General features: G+C 31.2%; 1 protein-coding gene across 2 annotated transcripts in view; it reads right to left on the bottom strand.

Annotated features, from left to right (window-relative positions):
- LOC124536702 (MOXD1 homolog 1-like) overlaps nucleotides 1-27,214 on the bottom strand; it is a 73,528-nt gene that overhangs the window by 32,095 nt on the left and 14,219 nt on the right. For both annotated transcript variants that reach the window (XM_047113265.1, XM_047113264.1), the window contains exon 2: nucleotides 2,461-2,941. In XM_047113265.1, the coding sequence (XP_046969221.1) occupies nucleotides 2,461-2,895 (435 nt within the window). In that variant the 5' untranslated portion in view covers nucleotides 2,896-2,941. The remainder of the gene's footprint in view (nucleotides 1-2,460; nucleotides 2,942-27,214) is intronic.

Genomic DNA, 27,214 nt, shown 5'->3' with positions numbered 1-27,214 from the left:
CCGCATAGTTCAACCTTGGGAAATCGTTTAGACTAAATTCGGTTAGGAGAAAATCATCATCATTATATTGTAGTCACTGTCATACATTCTGACATTCTACTATCGAGTTCGATGTAGACTTTTATATAAGTTAATTTCACAAAATACATAGGTATAAGAACGTGATAAAGTGTCTTGGAAACTATTAAACAGTTTTGTACGTAACATACTTTGGTTAATTTATGCGCGTTCAGCGTAACGCAATCTAGGTATAAATCAGTGGTTTTACATGTTACTTCGACCACGAAAATGTTCGACAATCATATACCATAACGTACAGCACTATTAACAGATGAACTATTCTATAACACCGAACTCGATACTCACATACGATCGGGAAATATCGAAGTGTTATATACACTATACATATACACATCACCATTACATAGTATAAAACAAATTCGCTTATCGCTGTCTGTCCATATGTATGCTTAGATCTTTCAAATTTCGCAACAGATTTTGATTTGAATTTTTTAATAGATAGAGTGATTCGAGAGAGAAAAAAAATCTGTAGTATATTTAGTATCAGCATTGCACTCGTGCGAAGCCGGTGCGGGAAACCGAAGTAGACTATAAATATAAAATCTTTAGTATTTTTTCATTTGTGTGAGATAAGGAAACTCGATTAGAAAATTACGATAATAATGGCTTTATGTTAGTGATTAAAGAAACGTAAACAGATAAATTAACATTAACAAAGTGATTAATCTACAAGTACAGTCGGGGTAAGTAAATCTTCGTAACCTTAAGATCTATTTTCGTGTGCTCGAGTATTAGCGATAATCTGTTTTACCGATCCAGAATGACATATTACGTCACAATGATTTGGTATTTAGATTCAAAAGGTACTAAGAGTTTAAGATTTACTCTGACTGTACATTTAATTATACTGAAACTTTATATCATAGATTTATAGCTTTACAGTATAAATTGTTAGCGATCATGTCTAGTCTTGTTAGGGTTTAATTTACTATCGGTTTTATCGGTTCGTCGCTCGCGTTTTAGGGGGCTTGTTAAGTTTTAGGTATCAAAAAGTCACTTTGAGTTTCTTGATAAGAAATCAAATTTCATCAAATTTGATTCATATCTTAGTAAGAGAAGCATTTCCTACGCTTTTATAATACCAGTATATACATACATATTAATATTTTTTTTATTTTTTTATAAAAAAATATTTATTAAAAATTATGAATCTATTACTTATTTAAAAGTATTGAAATTTTAATTAATATTCGGTAGGTAGATTTTGTAAGCGTTTATTACAAACCTGAATTTAAGTTTTCTGACATAAATTGTTAACAAGGAATAATAAAATAAGTATATAATATCACCGTTAGTCGTTCATCAAAATTTCACATCGAGATACGGAGTAAGGACTCTGTAAGGACAGAACAACGCTGATCGTTATCATCGTTGCTCTTATCCCATTTTAAGCGAATGTTTTTACAGCGCTTTAAGGAAGGAATACATCCTACTATACCGAAAAAAATAAAGCGCTTGATGATTCATAGTAAAATTTTTTGACCCGAGGCAATTATAAGAATTTTGAATCGAATTTGTTTGCTGTGTCTAAATAACGATTAATATTATCATATCAAAGCATTATATATAGAATAAGAAAATAACAGGAAATCTATGAGCGAGATTTTGTAATTTGCTAGATATTAAAAAATAAATGGGTTTTTTAATCGGCAGGTGAGAAATGAATTCTCGTAAACAAAAGAGACAGTTAAGATGATGGCGGTGCCCGTCACGGTTCGATACTCGGGACGTTGACAGCATTCAAAAACCGCAGCCGAACTATTGTTTCATAAAAAAAAAAATACTTAAAGGGCGCACAGAATGTACCTTATCCCAACGCAATAAGGTCTACTTTCATAAAAATCAATCGTATTGTATTTTTGTTGAAATTACGCAAGTGGGTATCTTGTTAGGCTGTTCTATAAAAAAAAACTAGAAATACAACTCCTTTAAAGTTAATCTTGTAAAGATATTTGAACAAAGATCAAAAGTATTCGATATTATATTTCGCTATACGTCATATATAATAAATCAAATATTTTCTACGTGAAAACATTTCATTATCCTTGTATATTAAACTCTTAACTACTCATATTGCATTCAGAAAAATTTACTAATTTATGGTAAGTGGTCACAACCAACCACAATGTCGTCAATGCATACAAATCCTTCTATATTAAGTATTGCTCTTTGGCGTACAGTAAGTATATGTTGGTAACTAGTAACTAGCCCTACATACTCACAGCGCTATCACTAAATCAATTAATTAAAACAATTATTTATACCATTTAATTTATTCAAATTAATCTTAATTCTAATCATAAATAAATTACGTAATAGTAGTAAGACCTCCTTGGAGTGAATTGGATATCGTGAGAATGTGATAACAGGTGCACTTACCAATATCTGAGCGTTGCCGTATCTGTCGTCCACCCAAGCGACAACCAAGTCCGCCCCTCTCATATTTCTCGCCGAATTGAATCCTAAAGCGACATAACCACGGGTTCTCGCTTCTAATCTGAACGTTATAGTCGAATCCGTATTAACCCACCGCAAAATGACGTCACCGTTTTCATCCAGCCTCTCTGCGTGCGCCCATATTAAACCCGATTCGTATGAATTCGAGGTATATGATTCCCTTCTATGTCGTGTCCTATATTGGTCGACTATTCGACTCGTTTTCTCGTTTTTGTTTACTGTTTGTAAATTTCGTGATGATTGTGAGTTCTGTGTAATCGATGGTAGGTCGTTGGGTTGCGTGTGATGTTTAAACCTCGGAAGTTTCGCATCGCAGATGAATAAGGCGCTTAAAATTAGAACAGTTTGAAGATGCATTATTGAATATTTGTTTATCTTCTTCAGCACATAACTTCGATTTAATCTGTAACAAAAAAAAACTTAGTTAATTACGTAGTATTTAATACAATCATAAACATCAGACTACTCCATTACGTATTATAATTACGTCATTAATATAATTGTTTTATTATTTCGAAATTAGTACTTTTTATAATGTAGGTACTTAATATGGCTTTAAAACACTAATTGGAAGTACCAATTAAATAGGACTATTATTTGTTTATTTTGTTTATTTTGGATATGATGATATATTTTGTTCATTTTGTAAATACTAGATTAAAATTAATTTAAAAAAATAACTATATAACTTTATAATATACACTTGGTATAATTCGTTTTATGAATAATACAAGATATTAAAATAAATATGACTATTAAGTATATAGGTATCTACTAAACCTCTATCTACGGGCGTACCTACACCCTACCAAAAACCCCAATAGCTTAATAGATGCCTGGATTGAAAGTCGAAAGTTCGATCGTGACTGTTTGGGCTTTTTAGAATTCAGTCACATTCAAGTTTTACGCGAATAAAATGGAAATATTTGAAATTCGAAACAGTAATGGCAAATCATTAAAAAAAATGTATAAATTCCGTCGCAAGACGATAAGACGGCGACCCCGAACATTTTAGTGCTAAAGTTTTCTTTATTAGATTTGTTCATTCAAATATCTAAAAGTTATCCAAGAAAAAAAGAAAAAACGCAATATTTCGTTTCGTTATGGACTCTTATTTGCAAATGCTACTTAGTTCATAAGGCTCGTCGCAACTTTAAGCTGAATATAAAAAAGATTAATTTAAAGATAGGTACCTATATATAAATATATATGTAAATGTATATAATTATGTAATTTACACGTGACTACTAGTTGTTTTCTGACCGCTTCCGCTTAAGGAATCTGAACATCTTGAATCGATAGTGTTCAATTACACGAAACATTACAATAAAAACGATCGGAGAATTTTGGTGAAAACTTTTTAGTGAATCTCCTTTTTCAATTTTTATGTCAAAGTTTTTTTTTTCTAATTTTAAATGTGTTATATCTTATATCACAGTATATTCGATTTAAGTATCAATATCCGTCAACCCAATTGGTTGATCAAAAGCTAAGTAAAATATTCTAAAAAAATTATTCGATTTAAAAACATAAAATTCAATTATTCTCGTAACAGCTCATCTCGTTTCGTCTCATGTCATTGATGCCGTCTCTTTTTTTTTTTGATGTGACAAAAAATATTTAACCATCGAAGTGTTACAATTTCCGGTGACACCTTACATATATCCTACTAGGAAGACCCTTCCGTCAACATAAAGATTCTCGGAATGTCGGTAAAAAAGATCCTTTTAAAGTTCTGATATCTTTAATAGGCTTATTGGGAAAATGCTATTTTAACAAAGCAATTGTTGTTTTTTTCCAGTACTACGCAATTACTACCAAGATTTATCAGAACGTTTTCATCTGTGATATATTTCATAGTTATAGGATGTTTTATTTTTCAAAATTTGTTATCAACAAGACATTTTTATTTAAAATAATATTTTATTAATAATTATTACGTATATAAGTGACAAAAAAATCGTGAGAAATATCACTAGCATTCATTTAAACATTAATTAAATTCGCTACATGTATATTTTTTTCTGATCTACATTTAAACTTGACCCTCGGATAGAACAACCATACGTAATATGGAAAGGTCAAATTTATTTGGTTAATTATATAAATTTTCTAGACGCATATATTATTACAATTTAACAATAAACCATTTTTTTCGACTCTCACGTTCGTAAGATCTACAAAAAGTAACAAGAATGAACTTAAGACTAATTCGCAAAAACTCCATCAACATCTATAATTATAAAGAGCATACACCGTGACCACACTTGATAATGAAGACCCAATTTTTTATAACATCTTTATATGCAAATTAACAATTCTCGTACATATTGTGCCAAAGTTTACGAACCGAAGCGTACTAGAGATTATCAATGTATTTCAAAGTTAACAGTATAATCTAAAACTGTATTAACTAAAGAAAGTGGCTGTTGTTATACCAAAGGTTTTAATTATACGTACAAATTAGAAAATAATGCTAATCAAGTTGTGATGAGGACTACAATGGCCTAGTTTTTAATACATGGATTGTAACAAATGATAATCAAATCCGGGCAGAGTTCATTGCTTGCATTGTTATAATATATCGCGCAATCTGCGCTGAAGAAAAAATAAATGCCGCAATGGAAAATCGTAATGAAATAATCTCCTAAACTCTAACGTGAAGTCATGCTCATGGTAGGAAAACTGAATAATAATATCGAACTCCCGAAAGATAAAACTCACGGAGATGAGCAAAAATTCCGACAGCTGTTCCCGTGGTAGGTAGGAATTAACGAGTCACCGAATAAATCATATAGTTTAAGCCATATTACTCTGGGAATTAAAACATATCATACGAGTATAACACGGTAACCCTTTTTAACAACAGCATTGGTTAGTTGAGAATTGGGTTAATGTATGCAGTTATTTTAAATGAAGTGTTAAATGTGAAATGAAATTTTTGTTACGTGGTTTTATCTCCGAGATTTTTTCTAGGTCCAGAGTATATGTGAAAGAAAAACAGCCTAACATTTCTAAAAACTATTTCAAAAGAGAAACAAATCTTCGTTTTAAATATTCCAAGGAGTTTCTAACTTAACAGAACTCTTTACTTTATTACGCAGTATAAACAGTTGAATACATCTTTATTTATATTACAGTATTATTTGACTTCATTATTTTTGTCACATACATTCCTCTGATCCAAATGTAAAGTAGCTAAAACACTTGTGTTATGGGAAATCAGAAGTAACGATGGTACCACAAGATCCAGACCCAAGACAACATAGAAAACTAATTTGAAATTTTTCTACATCGTTGGTTGGGAATCGAACCCGGGATCTCGGAGTGGCGTACGCATGAGAACCGGTGTAAAGTTCCGGTAGCTAATTCGCCGATAATTTTTCTCGAATCCATCCTGAATAACATATATTATTGTATGTAGATGTCAAACAATAATACCGTATCTATTAAATGTCAAAGTTGTATATTATATGTCTTGACTCCGTAGTAAAGAATATGCTTTAATTTCTTCCGAAACACACACACTAAAAACAAACACACATAAAATAATTCATATATGAACTCTTTCATTTATACAAGAATTACCCGTTCCAAATTTAAATTCGTGATACCAAACTCGGAAGTGATTAACGGAAACACGACGTAGAATCGTAATAAATATAATAGTGACAGCCATTTGATAAAATATTACAGTTAAGAATTCAGTGTAACGACCGAAATAGTAACTAAAACCCGTCGCACCGAAACAAGGTATCTGATTATCCACTTATTGGGAGGAAGTGTAAACCGCTCGCCTCTCGTTATAAAATAAACCAATGTTTTTCTTCGAACCCCAAGATATCAATTTATTCTTTATTTGAAATAGTGGAATTGTTATATTTTATTTGAGCAACTGTAACGATACTAAATTATTTCTACTGTTAAATTCAAATTTGAATTTCGAATTTTGAAAATAATCCGTTGTTGCATTTTTCATACTGTTTTTTTTTATAATGGACGACCAATCGGGACGCTTAGTAGTAATTATGGTGAAGGTTTTTCGAAAGTCATTCCATCAATGAACCAAACATGAGTTATTATGTCCCTCATGCCTGTGATTATACTAGTTCAAAGCGGAACACAGCAAAAGCTTTATGTTTAAATGTAGAATAAATGAATGGGTACCCTTTTTCAGGTCTACATAAAATAGGGGCATCTTTATAGATATTACATCATTCACTTTCACAAATTATGAAACTGTTAGGTAAGAACCTAAGATTGTCATAATTTGTAAAAGTGAAAATTTCAAAAACTTCAGCTATTTTTGTACCCTTTTAGCAAAGTGTTATCGTTTGGTTTGATGAAAAATTGGAAACCTTAATAGCTTCTTGTATTCGTATTTTGCAGGAACGAGTTGTTCGAGTGGTAAGAACGCGTGCAACTTAACCGATGACAACGGGTTCAAAGTCAGAAGAGCATCACAATATTTTGCAAAGTGCTTTATTTTTGTTTTTTGTTTATAATTCATAAACACTCAACCTGTGTATTCACAAACACGCATTGGAGAAGAAGGGTCGAAGAAGATCCAAAATCTTATCATCAAAGGGAGAGGAGACCTCAGCTCAGCAGTGAGAAACGTACACAATAATATTTCTTTTATATTCTTTTTTTTATGGTATAGATTGGCGGCCGAGCATATGGGCCACTTGATGATAAGTGGTCACCATCACCTATAGACAATGACGTTGTAAGAAATATTAACTATTCCTTACATCGTCAATGTGCCAGCAACCTTGGGAACTAAGATGTTACGTCCCTTGTGCCTGTAGTTACACTGGCTCAATCACCCTTCAAATCGGAACACAACAATACTGAGTACTGTTATTTGGCAGTAGAAAGACTGATGAGTGGGTGGTACCTACCCAGACGGGCTTGCACAAAGCCTACTACTACTACCAATAAATTCGTTTTTTATTTTGTAACTTAATACTATTATGTAATTTAAAAGTGTTTAATTCATTTCAAATAGTACACGTCAAGTATTCCATGTAAACAAATCCATAAAATGAACAGAAAAACTAAATAGATCAGTCAACACAAAATTCAGACGAATTGTTGAATGTCGAGGATAGTTTTAAAAGCGTTAAAAGAGCAGGTGCTTTTAATTTTAGAAGGTATTCTATTATAAAGCTTTGCTCTTTCAAAGGCTGTCAATTTACGAACAAATTGGCTCTGTTGTACTACTAAACCAGTAGAAACGAGTAAGCTACCTACACATACAACCTTTTTACACCGTAAATAAATTATTATAATAAGTAAATAGTACTGTCACTAGATACCTTTACCAAATTTAAAATGATATGTTGTATATATAATTGGTACCCCTGAGCAGTCAGGAATGATTTCGCTATATAACAGTGTTCTCTTTTTTTTTGTAGAATTGGCTCGTTAGTTTCACATCTACCTACGTACAAACTAATTATATGTACTTTTCATATTATTAGTATGGATTCACTTTGTGGATGATTATATCTGTATAGATGATCGCTTCCAGGCTGTTTCAAATAACAGGAATATGTTTATTGTTGTAAATTATAAATTGACATTATAAAAAAAAAAAATCCCGCTGAGTTTCTTTCGCCGGTTCTTCTCAGGTCTGAGGTATTATATTCCGAACCGGTGGTAGATTATCGACAATCAATAAGAAAGTGTAAGCATTTCTATTTTGAATAAAGGTTTTTGACTTTGACTTTGACTATCTACAAGTAAACACAATCAAAAATTAAGTTAATATTGAAATGGTCTTTACCGACTTTAACCTAAATAAAACAAGATACAGAAGTATTCTTACAATTAGAAGCATACGTTCGTTTTTAATATTACAGTCAGAAAATCAAAATGAACTTGCGATGTTTATGTAATTTGTAAAATAAACATTTCATTCCCTAACACAAACAGACGTTGATAAATAGACAGCCATACAATAAATCAATCTTTGATAGACTCCGCATCATTGACTACAAATAAACGTTTCCGTGAATTTACTTAAGGTGTGCGCAAACTTAAGACAATACACGACTTATTTAATGTTTGAAAGCGTTCTGACTACAATTTTACTTACTTGGTGGTAGGGCTATGTGCAAGCCCGTCTGGGTACCACCCACTCGTCAGTTATTATACCGCCAAACAACAGTACTCAGTATTGTTGTGTTCCGGTTTGAAGGGTGAGTGAGCCAGTAACTACAGGCACGAAGGACATAATATCTTAGTTCCCAAGATTTTATAAGTTGTACAAACAAAAGTATAAAAATAATAAGCGCTAAGAATTAAATGTAGTTATACCCCATAAGTAGAGCGCAGTAGAATATTTGAAAATTACATATGATCGCGCCAATGATTTATTTGGAGAAATACATATTCAATAACAACATAGTTTGGACGCTATGTAAAATAAAAGTGTGAAAATAAATCTGTCTGTCTGTCTATCGATCTTTCACTACCAAACCACTGAACCGAATTGGATGAAATTTGGTATGAAGCAAAAATAAACTCCAAAGAAAAAATAACATAGGCTACTTTTTTCCTAAAACATGACAACCGACACGCTAAACGCGAGCGAAGCCGCGTTTGATGTTGATGAGATTTTCATTACTTAACTTGATATACATTGCATAGTAATTATAATAAATGTAAGCAATAAATGATGTATTTTTGGTATTCAAATTATAAATAGGTTATGCTACTATGTACTAGTTGTTCAACTTTAACAAGCAGCTACTAGCAAACTACTAACTTTATATTCCATCGAGAGAACATTTCAAAATAGGAACAGTTTTATGTATGGAAATAAAACTGCTATTTCGAATAATTTTTTTTCGAATGTCTTACAGAAGTAAGTTTGAAAAAAAAATTGTATAGTAATGGAAGGAACGTCTTAAAATACTGCTATGTAATGGAATGGAGTGTATTATTTATATTTTATAAGATTCAATTTTCAATTCTCACGATCGTTCTTCGGCTGTAGCGCTCGGTTGAAGACAACAGCACTACGGGAGATACTAAACTATACAGGTGTATACGCAAGTAAACACTTTTATGATTAGACAGGACGGTTTTTTGACGTTGCGACATTCAGACGCAGAACGAATCTCTAACCTTATATCAAATTTATTAAGACAACAAAATTCCGACAAATTTGTCGTGTCTGAAGTCTGCGACATGCTTGAACAATACGCAATTCAGAAAACTGGCGAAAAGTGCCCACGTGGAGAGATCACGCGAAAATTTCATTCATTATTCCCTAGGTTCTGTTGAATAGGCAATTCTTTCCACTTATATCGTCTTATTTTTTCATATGTATTCATAGACTAACAAGTTTTCTTTGTTTGTTTCAAACAAATGTACCTATTGTTTAACTAACACCGTAATATAAGACTAGAACATACCAGTTTTATATAATACATATGGTGTCATTTTAACTTGTTCTGATGACGTTCTCTTGTCAAGGACTTAATTACAGACCAAAATAACAATTTGCCGCATCATATACAAGTGTTTTTGGAACCATAAAAGTATCTGTTAATTTTTGTCTCAATATAATTTCTGATCTTTCCAGTCCATTTGGTTCTTGTATTATTACATAAATACTAATTTATGAGCTTCTTTATCCAAATCCTATTAATACTCCTCAACTTTCAATAATCAAAATTAATTACCTTATGCCAATCGCTACTCATAAATTTAGTAGAATTACCAAAACGTTAAACTCAAATGCGTTAAAAAAACGTCACTAAATCATAACCCAGATTTATCGTTTGAGCTCAAAACATCTTCTAAAGTAGGAAATATTTGCTCAACTATGGGCTTCGACTAATACTGTATATATTAAACCTCAGTAAATGACTTTTATTACCTTTTAACGGCAAATAATCGTTTAATTAATGCAGTATATTAATTAATATTCTATCTGAGATCGTAAAAACGATGTTGCACGAAGAAAAATGTTTCCGCTACGCATATTTTCAAATCAAACAGATAATTCACATGGTACTAGATAGATACACATATGATAAGCTACTTTTAATTATATTTAAGTACGATGGTAAAGTAGTATTTTAGGTTATGTTTTTTGTTAAAGCTTTGTATATGGTTCTTCTGTCAAATATCAATGTTTTTAAGGACTTCATGAAGTGAAACACACTCACACACACATAAGGAATAAGGAATATTATTATAGTTCCATTTACTATTAATAAATGCATATAATTCTCAGTTATAACCCGTTAATCTACCACTATTGATCAAACATATTCTTCTGTTGAAACGATGTGTAAGTGAAAATGAGTCCAAATATGTATGCATTGTGACTACCTGTAACTTTGTGGGTAGCATTAGGTAGAATTACTCCAAAACTTTAATAGTGTCATCAAGATAAAGGTCATTTAGAAAGACTGTCACCGATGTGTAATATCTGGTTATTTCCGCTTCCGCCTATATAAAAAGATATTTTAAGCAACTGTTTAAGAATGAATTAATGATTGAGTCATAACGAAAAACATATTGCGTCTCTCATTAATTAATCACACTTATTAGGTAATCAGGTTATCATTATGGATCAATGGTATTCTTAATCGAAATTGCTATTTGGCACTTTTTAAATGAATATTTATTTTTTTTACAAATGCATATCCGAAAAGGAGTACATATTTTTTACATATTTTATAGGAAGCTAGCTAATGACCACGTTCCGTATATTCGAGTACCGTTTGTTTTTTCACGTATTGGCCGCTTTGGTTGTAACAAACTGTCTTCAACTTCTGGAATGAATGTATATCCAAGATTATAATTATGGTGTAACGTGCATCATTTACATAACGTTTACTTGGTGGTGCTTTGTGCAAACCCATTTGATTACTTACCACACATTCAGATATTATACCCAAACAGTGCATGCAATTTTGTACACAACATGTTGTGATCCGGTTTGAAGGGTGAGTGAGCCAATGTTATTATTTCGAAATTGTTAATTCATTTATTGATAGTTAATGTAAGTAATTTAGTTTAGTAGTTACAAATAATCTTAGCAATATAGTAAAAAAATCTTTATTTACATTAGTTTATTGACCTAAGTGTTATGGTATGTTGAATTAAATAAAGCTTCATTATCATTATCAGTGTAAATAGTAAATCATAAAATATTCAAGTATTGGTAATTATGGTCACTACGAATTTTATTGCAACGGCTTCAGAGATTTTAAATTCATAAGTAAATATCATTTTTGGATCATTTTATAGGATTACTGCTATGATATTGCATCAGAGAATGAAGTAATATACTGTTATGGAGACCGTCCTTTGATTAAAGCGCTAAAAGCGCTTAATAAATTTTCACGGATTCTATAAAAATTGTTCAAAGGATGACTAGTTTAACTATATTCTGTCTCGTTCCTTCGAATATCAAATCAATAGTGGTAGAAAGAGAGAAGTTTACAAAAGCCCCGTAAACCTTAATGATAATACGCACAAGAAATCCATCGGTGCTAGATTTCATTATGAAATTATCGTTTAAGACGCACGATTTCACACCTTATCCATCATCAACCATTAATGAAATGATTAAAAAACTGTCACAATATTAAAAACCAAGGTTAATTCTAGGTAAGCTATGAAAATGATTCAAACGCAGTGGACGCCAGCCTAATACCATACCACAAGTAAAATGCTAATAGATTGGCTACCCACTCCTTGGGTTGCGTCACCCGACTTACAGTGATAGTGGTATAGAAAAGTTATTATTTGAATACAATACTGAATAACTAACTATTGTTATTAAAAATTATTCAGATGATGATTGTTTAAATAATTAGATTATAGATTTAAATTATTACATACATAAATTACTTGTAGCGTTTTGACCCTGTATATTAAAGATTATATTATTACGATTATATAAGATTAACTTATATAGATTTAAGTGTAATCCGAGGCACGGAAACGAATACAACAACAACAATATGTAAATTACCCACTGCTGGGCTAAAGCCTCCTCTGCCCTTGAGGAGAAAGTTTGGAACATATTCCACCACGCTGTTCCACTTTGGGATGATGGAAAGGAAAACGAGTAGGTAGCTCAGAACTCGAGGCAACTTCTGGTTTCTTGACAAGTAGAAAAACCTTCTGGAATTTGGTTTTTAGTCCACCGACCAACAAGTTAGTCATCGCGTCAATTAAATATATCGAGAGTTTAATTCATTGAATATTGAAACAATTCTAAAATTAAATCTTAATACCATTGCTTGGTTGCGCAGTCAAACAAACATTCGAAAATTGCGTAAAGGATTATTCGCGTGATACGTTAATGCATCGCCTACGTTCACTAATATCAAATATTGCGCAAGGCACAGTGTAAGAGATCCTAAAGAGGTAAAGAGAAGCCTATTTAATAAATCAATGGTATTTCGGCCACAATTAGAATGCTGCAGATTCGACGCACACATTGATATAGGTAAATAGGTATTTATTACCCACACATACATATGAAATAAATTATTCGATTTTATTTAAGAACGATTTATTTATATTCGATTCGAGCTGTCATATATTATCTGTTCTGATCTATATATTTTAAAATGAAAAGAACTCGTTCTTTTTTTGTCTGATATGAATTTCATAGGAAAATATACCATGTTCCGGTTTGAACAGCGATAGAACCAGTGCAATTACAGGCATAAGGGACATTAAATCTTATATCCCATGATTGGTAGCGCAATGACGTCTAATGAGTGGCTTTTTTCTTGCAGTGCCAATGATAATGAGTGAACTATAGATTGAATTATGGAATACGTTCCTGAATGAAATTAAAAAAAAAAACGAGGGCTGTAATGAGGCACTTGTTTAGAACGAAATTACTATCACTATTTTATATTGAATTATTATAGAGACAAGGAAATTAAACTGTAATTAAAAATCTCGTTTGAATGAACACAATAAAAATAAAAACTTAATAAAAGAAAGAAATATAAAGAAGAAAGGAAGAGATCGGCTGGAGAGAGCATAACGCTTTTTCATTACGAGACAGTTTCTATCAGTAAACTCTACTGTAAACAGCAGAAAGGAAGTTCGTGCTAAAGAAATATGTAGGTGTATTGACTAGATATACATGTGGTCAGTTTAGTTTTATACAACATTTTTTATACTATAATATAGCTGTTTGATAATCAAAGAGTTTAAATATTTAAAAGTTTTATTATTAAAGTATATTCTCACGAAACATTAACACGAAACTAAAATTTAATTTGTGCTGCCGATTTAAATATACTGACAGACAATTGCTAATTTCACGGTGAGCCAGGTGCCGGCTGTGTCGGATAAAAACATAAAAATTTACGCGCCCAGCATATAAAGGAACGTCATTTATTTTTGAAATACAGTATTATATATTTATTCATTTACATAAGATGATACTTTTTGTTAGTCTGGAAAGTAATATTTATAAGAATAACAGTAATGTTTGCTCAGGAATGTAAGAACTCAATCAAAATTATTAAATTTAAGCGATTTATTGAAATGAATGAAAACACTATTGTGCTTCTAACAATGAAAAGAAATAGTAAATATGTTAAATATATGAGCCGATGAAGATATAGTCTATTTCAAACACAAGAAAACACAAACAAAATAAACAACATTTGACAACGAATTGACGTGATATCATTGGTTGAATGATTGAATAATCTATGATATTAAAGATGGCGTTTTGAATGTCAATGGAACTAAATTTTCATATTATTTTGGTATCAAAAATTAAGAAGTAAAATTAAAGTGAAGTGAAGACGTTAAGTGAAAAGTGTTTTAGTGTAGGTAATTAATGATATATTAATTACTCAAGAACTGTAAGTTGTGCAAAATATAATTGTACTATTAGCAAAGCGCCTGAAATTGGTTAATCTAAGGTTTCCTTATCTTTATTGATTATACGAATGGAATAAATTACACACATAAACATTAAATATCAATCACATTTAATAAAAAAATACGAAAATTTAAACATAGTTAATATGAATTTAAACAAAATTAATTTATATTTAAATGAGTTATTTAATTATTGACTTGTAATTAAATCAATATACCAATAAAATATCCAGGCTGGAACGCGATTCGCACCTAAATAATGAAAGATCATAATACGCTTCAGCGAACTTTACCGGTGTAGCAATTTAATATTTCGGATGCACCGTTAAAATTTTTAAAGCATTTTAATATTTCTGTAACATTTCGTAAAAGGAAACATTAATACCAAAAAGCGTACTCGATTTTAACTTTAAGTGTTCGTGTAGAGTAAAAAGTTAAAAAATTGCAATACTAAACACTTATTATTTAATAGATATCTATTTAATAGATGTTCGCTAATTTGAACTTCAAAATGTTAATGGAATTATAGTACTCATATGCTAAATTTTATACTTATATATTTCTGTCATATATTTGGGAATTCCAATTTTATATTTATTATATATGTATTTAGGGAATCAAATCCGGGACCTCGGCGTGGCGAAACCATGACAACCAGTGTACCTACACACTACTCAACTTTGGAGGTCGTCAAGATAATATACTGTATTACAATTTAAATACACAATTAACTCGTAACAGAGCGAAAAAGTGTAATGAAAAATAAAAACTCAAAAAATGGCACGAACGCAAAAGGCCGTGGAGAAACAATTATGTATAAAAAAGCGATGCTTCTCACCTTGTTATCGCAGAAGATTATAAACACATTAAGCGCATGAAAATGCAGCGATGCTTCTCTGGATTTGTATTCAAAGTTATCGATTGAGATTCCAGTAGGTATTCTCTTTTCCAAAAAATATAGTTTTCATTTTTTTTTAAATCTAGATAAATATATATCTTAAAGCCGAGATGACCCAGTGGTTAGAACGCGTGCATCTTAACCGATGATTGTGGGTTCAAACCCAGGCAAGCACCGCTGAATATTCATGTATTTAATTTGTGTTCATAATTCATATCGTGCTCGGCGGTGACGGAAAACATCGCGAGGAAACCTGCATGTGTCTAATTTCATAGAATTTCTGCCACATATGTATTCCACCAACCCACAATGGAGCAGCGTATTGGAATATGTTACAAACCTTCTCCAAAAGGGGAGAGGTGACCTTAGCCCAGCAGTGGGAAATTTGTATTATATACAGGTTGTTTTTGTTGTATATCTTAAAACTTTCATACAATATCGTTTAAATACACATATAGTCAGTATTCAATATTAACACAAAGACGAAGAAAACAATGAGCATTTCCTTTCAAATTTAAAATAAAGTGAAGTTTTTCTTCTGTTAGAATAAATTGCAGTACGTAAGCAGCTCGTGACACGTACCAGTCCTAAGTTTAGTTTCTAGCTTCTTAACTTTATTCCGTCTGACAATACGTCCTTTATATGAATTTCAAAGAATTCTACGCTGTTTACGTTTTGTTGTGTTTTCGAAATCATACTTTTTTTTTCATATTATAATATCGACTTTTTAGTAAAAACTACAAATATTTAGAAATGAGAATAAATTTTGACATAAACTTGATTTTGAACGTACCCGAACAATAAATATAATTCAACTAATTAAAACGATTGTGAAGCTTATATTTTGACAGTTGGCTTACAACGAAAAGTAATTTTAAATGTTAGTTCTGTACTTATTAAACAATGATAATACTCGAAACTCACCGCTCACAACGATTATTCAGTATCACAAAAGTGATATGCCAAATACTAATTACAATGTAATAGTATACAAAATAATTTAAATAATAGATCAAACTAACAAATCATACGATATGATTTTTTACTTCAAATTATAAGTGGAATAAGTCGTTTTTATTAACAACTAGCTGTGCCCGCGACCTTAAGTTACTCCTTATTATATCAGTTATTTGACAGTGAAATCGGTGCAGCCGTTCCAGAGATTAGCCAGAACAAATTGACAGACAGACAAAAATAGTACATAAGCAATGAGTAAAAAGGGCTATTTTAATATTACAAAAACACACTCCAATTTTATTATATGTATAGATATAAATTAATTTATTTATATGATTTATAGTAGGGAATTTGACAATGCGAACTATAAATTGTGAATTATTGTAATCGGTGTATATTATGAGTTTAAAAATGGTTATTTACTAACGAAAGTTGAAAATAATACTTAATTTATTCAAAAATCTATAAATAAAAATGCATTTTTTCAAACGTTTGTCACGTGACACAAAACGTTCCCGACACAAGTCACTTTCTTGTAAACTTTGCTTTTCTACTATATGTACCACAGATCAAATACAGCAAAGTGACGTCACCGACCCCATTGCAGCGCCATATTGTCCAAGTAGCGTTTTTGCGCGCTATTTAAATATGGAATTTTTAATATGATATTTTTCGGCAAATATGTACTAGAAAAAAAAACACAACTTTTACTGGGTTCTTTAACTTCTACTAAATAATATAAAATGGATTTTAAAAACCAGTCATATAGCCTATTCTGTCAAAGAGTCGTAGCAGTATAACCGCTGACGTGGCGTTAAGTCTCGCAAACGTTGAATATTCGCTTTAAGCTCTGGTAATAAGATATGCAATTATAGTAGATTAATTGAGATAGCTGTGAGAATCAACATTGTAAAATGACAATAGACAATTCCAGGAAATACATTGTATATAAAAAAATTACTTCGTACGTGTAATTATAATCGATGTATACGTGGAATAATCATAATTACGCATTTATACACAATTAATGTAGTTTTTAAGTGTTCTTTACGTATTAAGAAATAAATCAAAATATACTTTATTTAACTAAGCTCCTACATGATGTATTTTAATCAGTTAGCAACACAGTGTCTAACGCCTTAAGACATTTACTCGTCAAAAATAAAGGCAATTTTTTTAAATATAATTTATTAATTTGAGAATTTAACGATATTGTGGTTAAACTAATAAGATGAGGTACATACGTCGTTTAGAACTTTAGGCTAATTATAAAGTTCTAAATTCGACCTCTATTAACTAAACTATTTAGGGTCGGGATTTATTTAAATGAAAATTTATACCCATTTTTTTAACAAATGTATTTTTTTAAATGAATGAAAAATAATTTAGTACCTACTCAAAATTTAAGTTTTAAATTTTAAGTGTATAAATACTATTCCAGAGTATTTTAATGAATTAAGCCATTTAAATAAGTTACAAGAGCCTTCAAATAGTAAAACTACTTGAATTACACAGTGTTGGAAGCGTAAACATCAGTCAATACGACCTCCGTGGTCGAGAGTGTACACCAGTTACGCCACTCCGAGGTCCCGGTTTCGATTCCCGGCCGAGTCGATGTAGATTATTATTAGTTTTCTATGTTGTCTTGTGTCTGGGTGTTTTGGTAACGTCGTTACTTCTGATTTTCTACAACACAAATGCTTTAGCTACTTACAGTGGGATCAGAGTAATGTATGTGATGTTTTCCAATATACATTTAATTTATGTATTAATACATTCGATGGATTTCAATAATTTTAAATTTAAATTAAGTTCAATTATTTTAATGCTAGTTTTTTATTTAGGCCAGTGGTTGTTTTTTTGTTAAAAGTAGGCGGATGTGGAAATGCGTCTACTGATAAATGGTATACACATTGGTGCTGCTAGAAATATTAACCATTAATTAGATCGTCAATGTACCGCCAACCTTGGGGAGATTATCTGATGATTGCGTGGTACCTACTCAGGCGAAATATTGAAAAGTTTTAGAAAAATTTGCATGTTTCGAACATTTGTTTTTAATTATGTATTTCCATTGCTTTTTTTATTGATAAATTTAAACTAAACATTGTTTAATAAACAGCAATGAAAAGGTACTGAACTGTTTTGATATACATTCATATATGTGTAGACAATTAATATATTTAGTAATTATTAACAACGAAATGATTACTAATGGTTTATAAAATTTTATGTAAATAACCTTTAATTTTGATGTGCTTAATTTGTTTTGATAATACATGTTCTACTCTGTGGTTAAGCGAGTTCTAAGGACATCGTGAGTAAACCTGAATGTCTTATGGCAATTAAATCACGTCACAGGTGTGACAGAATTGGAGCAGCGTGTTCAAACTTTCTTCTCAAAAGGAGCGTAAATATCTTTCAGGGATACTATGGATATTTAAACTGGTACCGTTACTTGTATGTACTCACAATAAATGAATAAAAAAAGGGCGCATTTCTTCCACAAAAATATCAAAATGCTATTGAATTATATAGGTGTTTAAATAAACCCTCTTCTATACCTTTAATTTATTGTATGAGTAATTTGAGTCAATCCTTGATCTGAGAACTAGAAATATAGCAAGTAGAAAAACGTACAACGTAACTGAAAGTCACGATTGCAAAATTGGACATTAAAATGATGAAATTTTAATTTTCATTAAATTGCTCTTTCTTATTTATATATATATTACAAATTAAATAAAACTTGAAAAATATTGTGTAGTGTTTGCAGTTGAACTATATATTGTATTATGTTTGCACTAGCCTCGAGGAATGAACGAATGAATAAGATCGAACGAAAAATACAGATCATTGTTCCTACACCTGCGAAGACGTGACATTCCGGAGCGCTACTTGCGATTCCACTATTTGATGCATGAAATTGATTGCTTCTATTCTTTATCCGTTCGAAGATGTCTTTTATTCTATTTAATTGATGTTCTATGTTTGAATTTATTTGTAGAATTTCTTACATAAGCCAGGTTTTATTAGCTTTATTTAATTTTGTTGTTGGTAAATGTTCACCTACCTTACTCTAATGGAGACTAAGATGTCATAAGAAGTAATACGACACAATCATTGGCAAATTCAATAAAAACGATTACTGCAGATTTATACAACCAATAGAAATAGCTCCTAATCGCACTATTCGACGCTATTCGTCGATATAGATTCTCGCGTTAGTTCAACCTAAGAAAACAAGTGCATTAAATCGACGTCTCAAATTGACGAATATACTAGGTCATATGATAATTCAAGGTATTACGTTTTTGTAAAGATCATATTCACGTAAGAAATAAATATTGATAATTTGGGATAGCATACTTAATTCGGATTTGATCGGTTTAACGAATTTTGCCAATGATACATCTAAGCTTTGACTTTCAATAAGAACGTGTAATCACTTCTATTTTGAATAAAGATTTTTGATTTTGACTTGACTGTGTCGTAGGGACTATAAGCAATATTGATGTTAACGCGACCCGAGCAGGTTACTTGTTTGTTTGCGTTTTCAGTGGCGTAAACTGTACAACATCAAAGACATGTTTGGCGTTAGAATATGTAATAATGCTTGGGTAGTATAGATTTGCTATTAAAACATAGTGTGTGTTTTCAATGTTTTCTTAACGATCTTAAATTTCATTTTCCTTGAAAATCATCGTGAAGAAACCTGGAAGTGTCTAATTTCATTGAAATTCTGCCACATTTGTATTCCACCAATCCGCATTGGAACAGAATGGTGAAATATTTTCCAAACCTTCTTCTCATACGGAGAGGAGGCCTTAGCCCAGCTGTGGGAAATTTACAGGCTGTTGATGTCGATGATGTAAAACGTTCAATTAACAGGAACAAGAACTTTATGTAATTGGATATTTATGTTTCAAAACGATTTACTTGTTGTAAAACTTGAAAGGTAAAATAAGCGTGGTTTGTCTAAGAAACAAATATATAAATATTTAATATAACTTCAGAGAATCTCAAAGAGAAATAGTCATTGTCGTCAGACGGGTTTATCTAATAAAAAACCTTTCGCAGAAGTAACTGCGTTACATACCTATTTTGTGCTTATTCCGCATTTTTTTAAAAGAAAATTTTTTTAAATATTTGATTTGAGTGAGGAAATTACAAAGGTTTTTCTTGAGCTATGTGTGTATAATTTATTTTGTCTAATATCACAATTATTTTAACACATTGTCTTGATATTGGATGACGAGGGTTTGTAATTTCTATTTATAAATAGTAAGCTGTAATAGTACTCAACGACTCGAATGAGATTGATATTTATTGACAATATTTGTGAACAATAAATGACTATTAAACAATGGTAAATTTTAAACATTCCAAGTAAAGCCGTGGTCTCTGAAATGTCATAATTCATAATACCCAAAAGTCCAATAATACCTACTTCGTATCACTGGGTATAATATCATATTTATATTTCCCTCTGAAAGTTCGTAAATTCTTGAAACTTCGGACCTCATTGTGTATTCATAATATATATAACATTTATCGGTTCAGAAATTACGGTTATTTTAATATACATATATATTTTGATCAATTCTTTTTTGCTTATCAAACTTTGGGGTTAGAAATTTCTAATACCATATCGATTTGTGTTGGAATGAACTTACTTAAATTTCAGATATAATATTTATACCTTTTTTTACTATTATATTATTTTTTGAAAGATTACATTTTCGCGAATAATGTTTATTAATAGGATGACAATACATAGAGCTCAGTTGTGTAAAAGATCCATTCTAACCCCTTAGTTAAGCTCATTGTTGAAATAAATCCATAAATCTTTTATAAAATGATAACTGGTTTTAACATGTTTTTATCAAGGAGTTGAACTCAAAATCGTCATACATTTGACTATATGTATATTTCATTTAATTCAAGTTACAAATGCATCGTGTCGTTTGTTAAAACTGGTCTGAAATGCAGATTCTATTGAACGGGCCACGACCAAGGCTTATAACATGAGAAATACTTTCGTATATAACTGCAATCTACATGCATTTCAAGACAAACCTAAGAGTTGAAGGAAATAAATTACTGAAAAAAAGTTTATACGACTAAAGAAGCATTACATGTCGTGCCTTCGAACGCGGAATGTTAAAAAAGAAATTAGCGCGTTTTCAGTGCGACTTTTTTGTCTCATTCCAAATTCGAATAATTCCATTTTTAGATGTCTTCGTATGCTAAACGAGGATGGTACCTACTTTAAATTTGTCTGCGATTTTTGATATTTTATACGTGCATCAAGTCAACTCAACAACTTCACTCTAAGAGATATTTAATAACATTTACTAATTGTTTTTTTATTAATTGTTCATCACGACATCGAAAAGCTGTAGGTACTCATTCTATCATACAAGATTTTTCTAATATCGTAGCGTGATATAGCTATGTTTTTTTTTTTCAAATCGATCCATTAGTTCCTGAGATTAGTTCGTTCAACCAAACAAACTCCTCAGTTTTATAACATTAGTAGACATTTATTAAATGTTAAATATGAAAAGGAAATATACAATATTATCGTCCTTATTTTTATTGGTTCCATTTGCTGTTCATTGCGTCTTTTTAACTCTTCGATACGAGTGTTTGGTCACCTACAGACACTAGTGCTTGTATAGCGAGGAAAATGAAACATTATTTAATTTTCTTCAAGCTCTTTCGAAGATCTTTTATTGGATAAATAAAGTAAATAAACGCAATATAACAACTTTCGCTGATACATCGTAGCTTGAACACTTACTACACTTTCAGGTCAAAAAAATCGATTCTTTAAATGATGTAGTTAAAAGGCACGATGTCGTTAATAATTTCAGACGAATATATTTTATAAATGACATTTTACTTGGTTTTATTGTACTATCAAGTTAGAAAAATACGAGAGCTTATTTGAATAACTATTCATGTGATAATAACAAATAGAGCGAGTTTTATTTTAACATACGGCATTAAAGTCTTACTAATCAAACGATTTTGTATAATTAATCTTAAGTTATTATTACTATTGTTATACATACAAAATATTTTAGATATAAATTTTTTAGAATAAGCTGAAAAGACACTTATATAATCAGTATTGATATCAGTTCAAATATCGATATTTATTTCTATAGCTCATGCCCTAAACGTTTCTAAAAACAAATGACGAAATCATGACGAATATTCGATGAGCATCATAGCTTTATATTATCTTCATCATCAAACCATGTTATCAAATGCTACATACATGACTAAACAAAAGAAACCAAATGAGCTCAATTTGGAAAGACTTTAAAAATAGCCAATTAATAATTCCAATTTTAAATTCCACGAAATTCAGAGCCGCTTGTTATGAATTAATTCTCATATGAAACTTATAATTAAATGTACGATTCTCAATACAACAACGATTCATCAAACGATAGATGCCGAATCATTATTTAGATCTAAAAATATCTGACTAATACATAGTAACGCCAGGTGCTATTATCGTTGCATTAGATCGTGAAGGAATCGTTCCTCCATCAGCGACTGTATTTAAAGCCGAGCCGATGTTTTTACCGTGGCTCAAATCCATTATGGTTCATCCACATAAAAACATTGCGAATGTTTTTATGTGCTCGCTCAGCACGCTCAGCACTGTTACGAAAGACGCCACGGACCGTGAACATTCCTTAGCCACCGAGCATGAGCGAAGTGGAAACAAAAACGTCAACAAAACTTTATCTCAGCATGCTTTCTAAAGATAACAGTTAAACTGAGATTAACCAAGACCTTAGATGGATATGTAAAGTTTATATAACAATGACAGCGACGTACTCTTTGGGTAAGTAACAATAATGTCTAACATAGGTTTTGATATGTTAATAGGGCAAATGTTATATTCTATGCCATATAATGAAACCATAACGTATTACTGGTACTTACAGATTATATTGGAGTAAAAGTACTGAGTTTCTTTCGTAGGATCTTCTTTGGTCTGAGATATTTCTTCATTTAAAAAATACAGACGAATTGATAACCTCCTCCTTTTTGAAGTCGGTTGATAAAGACTTCTTTAATCTAAGTCCGTATGTGATCGTACCACGTTAAAATAGGCTTAGGCTTTAGCAGCTTTCTATACAGTAAATATATGCAATAAAAAATATAGTTGAAGAATGTAAAATCGGAAATAACTTCACATTAATCTTAGGCTTATAAAGAAACTGTATCTGCGCTTGCGCCGGAAAGAAATCTTACCCACATTTCTGTTACTAGCCAACGCCGCTCACTTTCAAATGTGAAGTGTAATATATTATTTACTTAATATAGATACAGAAAAGTGAAATAGATTATATTTTTTCAAATAAGTTAAAAAAATAATAACTAAATGATTACATTATTAATTACTGACAAAATCTTCATTACTATGTATAGTTCGTTAGTAAAGCGTTAATATCTCAAGCTACTTCATAACCTATTTATTAACCCATATTATTTTTATCTAAGAGATATAATTTCATTCGTACAACTACAGCCTGTAAATTTCCCACTGGGCTTAGGCCTCTTCATTTGAGAAGGTTTGAAACATATTTCATTCGTATAACAAAAAAAAAAAGTAAAAAACAATAATAACGCCACGCACCATAGCAATTTAGGACCAATCATAGTTCATCTCTAGATTTCCCCGCACATTGCGTGCAACAGCTGCATCGGCGCATGCAGCATGTCCACCATTCTCCACGGCCTCATTAATGACCGGCACGTCTGCTACAACAAAGATTCGATAATTAAGACTATTCCGAGCACGCCGCTCTACCACAACGGCCTCGTTTCCGATTCGGTTTGGTCTATCGTAAATCGTTTATCACTGTTGGATATCTGAGGGTTAATCGACTGGCAAGAGAGATATTCTCCAGATTCCTCGGTTCACAGACTCTATAACACAGTTCAAATGCTTTCAACTGGTACTTTGATATTAAATACAAATAACGCTTCACTCATCGTCACATTTGTAAGAATCTCCTTAAACATAAATATGAATTAAAATTACTATCGGCACGAATTTGTCCAATAGAAGCCAATAGTTGAAATAATATAAATCTATGAATAAAAAATGAAGTTCGGATGAATTGGAATGCCCAGGAGAAATTTTAGACAAACGTAATTTTTTATTCTTGAAGTAATATAAAATTCTCATTGAGATTGCTTCCATTTTAGTCAATCCCAAGAGAGATCTTCCTACTGGTAAAGTAAATCCATAAGTTAGTTCGCTTATCAACTCAAAGCAAACTTACTTAGGTCAGCAAATATTTCAGCCCGAATACCATCGAGAGTTCAAATAATACATTCAGCTCTTCTTAAATATCTTAAATCGATGGCATTGTGGATTTATGTTCACATTGGAACAGACAAAAAAATATAAGATATATTTTTTTACAAATTGAATAACATTAAATTTAGAATACTTTCACCTCAAAGGTTATTCGTTGAACTGAATGCTTTGGTGGAAGAAGCTTTAACTTTAACGGATTTTGTATATAGTTCATTGATTAATTGTTTCTTAGTATTTATTTAGACGAGAACAGATGACAATCGCCTTAAGTTTTTTCTGTCGAACATAAATAAGAATTAAAGTCAAATTTTAATCGTAATGTATCTACATTTTCAAATTTGGAATTTGTCGAAACATTTGATAAAAAAGACCTACTAAATATTGTAGGTAAACCTAAAGGTTAAAGTAATTGGCAAGCTGACATTTCCAAAGAATAATGCACAAGAAAATACAGCAATTGAAATACCATCGGTTGAAAATATCACATCTTGGTATCGTGAGTCCATTAAAGGAATTAAAGTTTAATGACGAAAAGACGTAACTTATCTTGGTCAAGATTCTAAAGTCTCGTAGTTGGAGAAGTACTGACGGTGTATGGACATTTCTTATGACAATATAGAATGAAGTACTATTTTGTACTTTATTCAAGAGGTCTTAACACCAGCTTAATGATTTTCAAAAGGTTCGAAAACAGATGGGGTATTTGTGACGTATTCGGATTTAGTTTAGTTTGAATTTTGTATCAAAACTATTTCTTCTATTTTTTTTTTTAAATTATTTTAATCGGTATTGATGGGCTCTGTTTATTCTTAAGGTATTCTATTTATGTAGTAAGTTATCATAACCTATAGACTAACGTTCGTGCTTAGTTATAGCGAACTATTTTATTCAATTTTAAGGTGTAGACATTCTTATGTCAACTTTCCAAGCGAGCAAATATCATCAGTAACTAAACAATTTCTTTGTCACTTGTGCAAATTGCATAATTGGCGAGTCACTATGACAATGCTTATTTTACAACACATTAAACAATGAGAACTATTTCGTAATTGGTTTACTGACTGTCATTAAAAAAATTAAAGTAAAGTAACAGCCTATACATTTCCCACTGCGGAGATAAGGACTCCTCTTCCATTAAGGAGAGGGTTTGGAACATATTCCACTTCGCTATTCCATTGCGGATTAGTGGAATTCTCATGTAGCAGAATTTTGATGAAAATAGACACATGCAGGTTTCCTCACGATGTTTTCTTTAACTGCCGAGCACGAGATGAATTATAAACACATATTAAGCACATATATATAGTGGTGCTTGCCTGGGTTTGAACCCGCAATCATCGGCTAAGATGCACGTGTTCTAACCACTAAGCCATCTCAGATCATTAAAATCATATTAGAAGAATATTTATTACAAGAAAGAAACTGATAGTCATATATCAAACATTATATTTCTAGTAAGAAAAATACGGATACTCATATTGCCAAATTCTTTGCTCACTTATTGATGAATAACTGACTAAAAGCGTATCAGGAATCAATTATGAAGATAGCTCCACGTCGTCGGTAACGTGAGAGGACTAACATCGTATACGAAATAATCACCGCGTGTGAAGCATGAAAATCGATATAGTTACGTGCTGTGAACAAAACGATAAATCGAATTAAAAGAAATCGTAAACTCGAATAACATCGTGTTAAATTGATATCGAATTTCACTTCGATGAATCCAACTCATATAAGAAGTCAGAATTATTTTAATTAAAAACAAATAGCCGAAGAAACTTATTTTGTTTTTCAAAGCTCCCGACCTCAAACTAAATACAAAAACAACTAAACACAAAAGCCGTGATTTGAGATACACGATATCCTAAAGTATATTAAAAACACAATTATAGCTTCTAAAAATTACAATATGAATTACACAAATTTGAAACTAAGGTTAACTCTTTTAAAATTCCTTTTACAGTGGCGGATGAATTAAACCGTTGTAGCATATTGTATGGGAAATGATCCATTCATTGTTACGCTTGTATCGCTCCTAATTTCATACAATGCAATTTGAACTTTGTGCTTATATATTAAAGATGATATTTTCTTTGATATTTTTTTGTTATTAGGTCCTTTAAAAGGTTGTTCCTTAGTACGAAACGGACGTTGAAAAAAAGGGGCACGACGGGAACACACCTGTCAGTAGTGTTGCCAGTTTTTGAAGAGGACGGGTGAATGGCGGCCTTTACAATACCATGTTTGAATTTTGAATTTCGAGCACTTTTTCGAACGATCTTTCCTTTTCGTTCATACTGGCGTACAGCATTTTAAAAATAGAATTAGAACATCGATTTAAATAAATAGCTGTTTTATATTCGAGTGACATAATTATAGGGGTCCACATTGTCTTTGCATATATCTAATCACCAGTTAAAAATACAACATTGAAAACACATGTGTTTATAATCGTTTTATAATTAGTAATAAGTGTAGGCCTATCATTATGATTTTTATTAAAATCTTAAGCACCTACTAATAGTCACTCGAATAAACATATAAATATCGAGATAAACTTCGTCGCGAAG

This window comes from Vanessa cardui, chromosome 17, assembly GCF_905220365.1.
Source record: "Vanessa cardui chromosome 17, ilVanCard2.1, whole genome shotgun sequence".
Classification (NCBI taxonomy): Eukaryota; Metazoa; Arthropoda; class Insecta; order Lepidoptera; family Nymphalidae; genus Vanessa; species Vanessa cardui.
The sequence above is the reverse complement of the archived record's forward strand: the minus strand, read 5'-3'. Positions and strand labels throughout refer to the sequence as shown.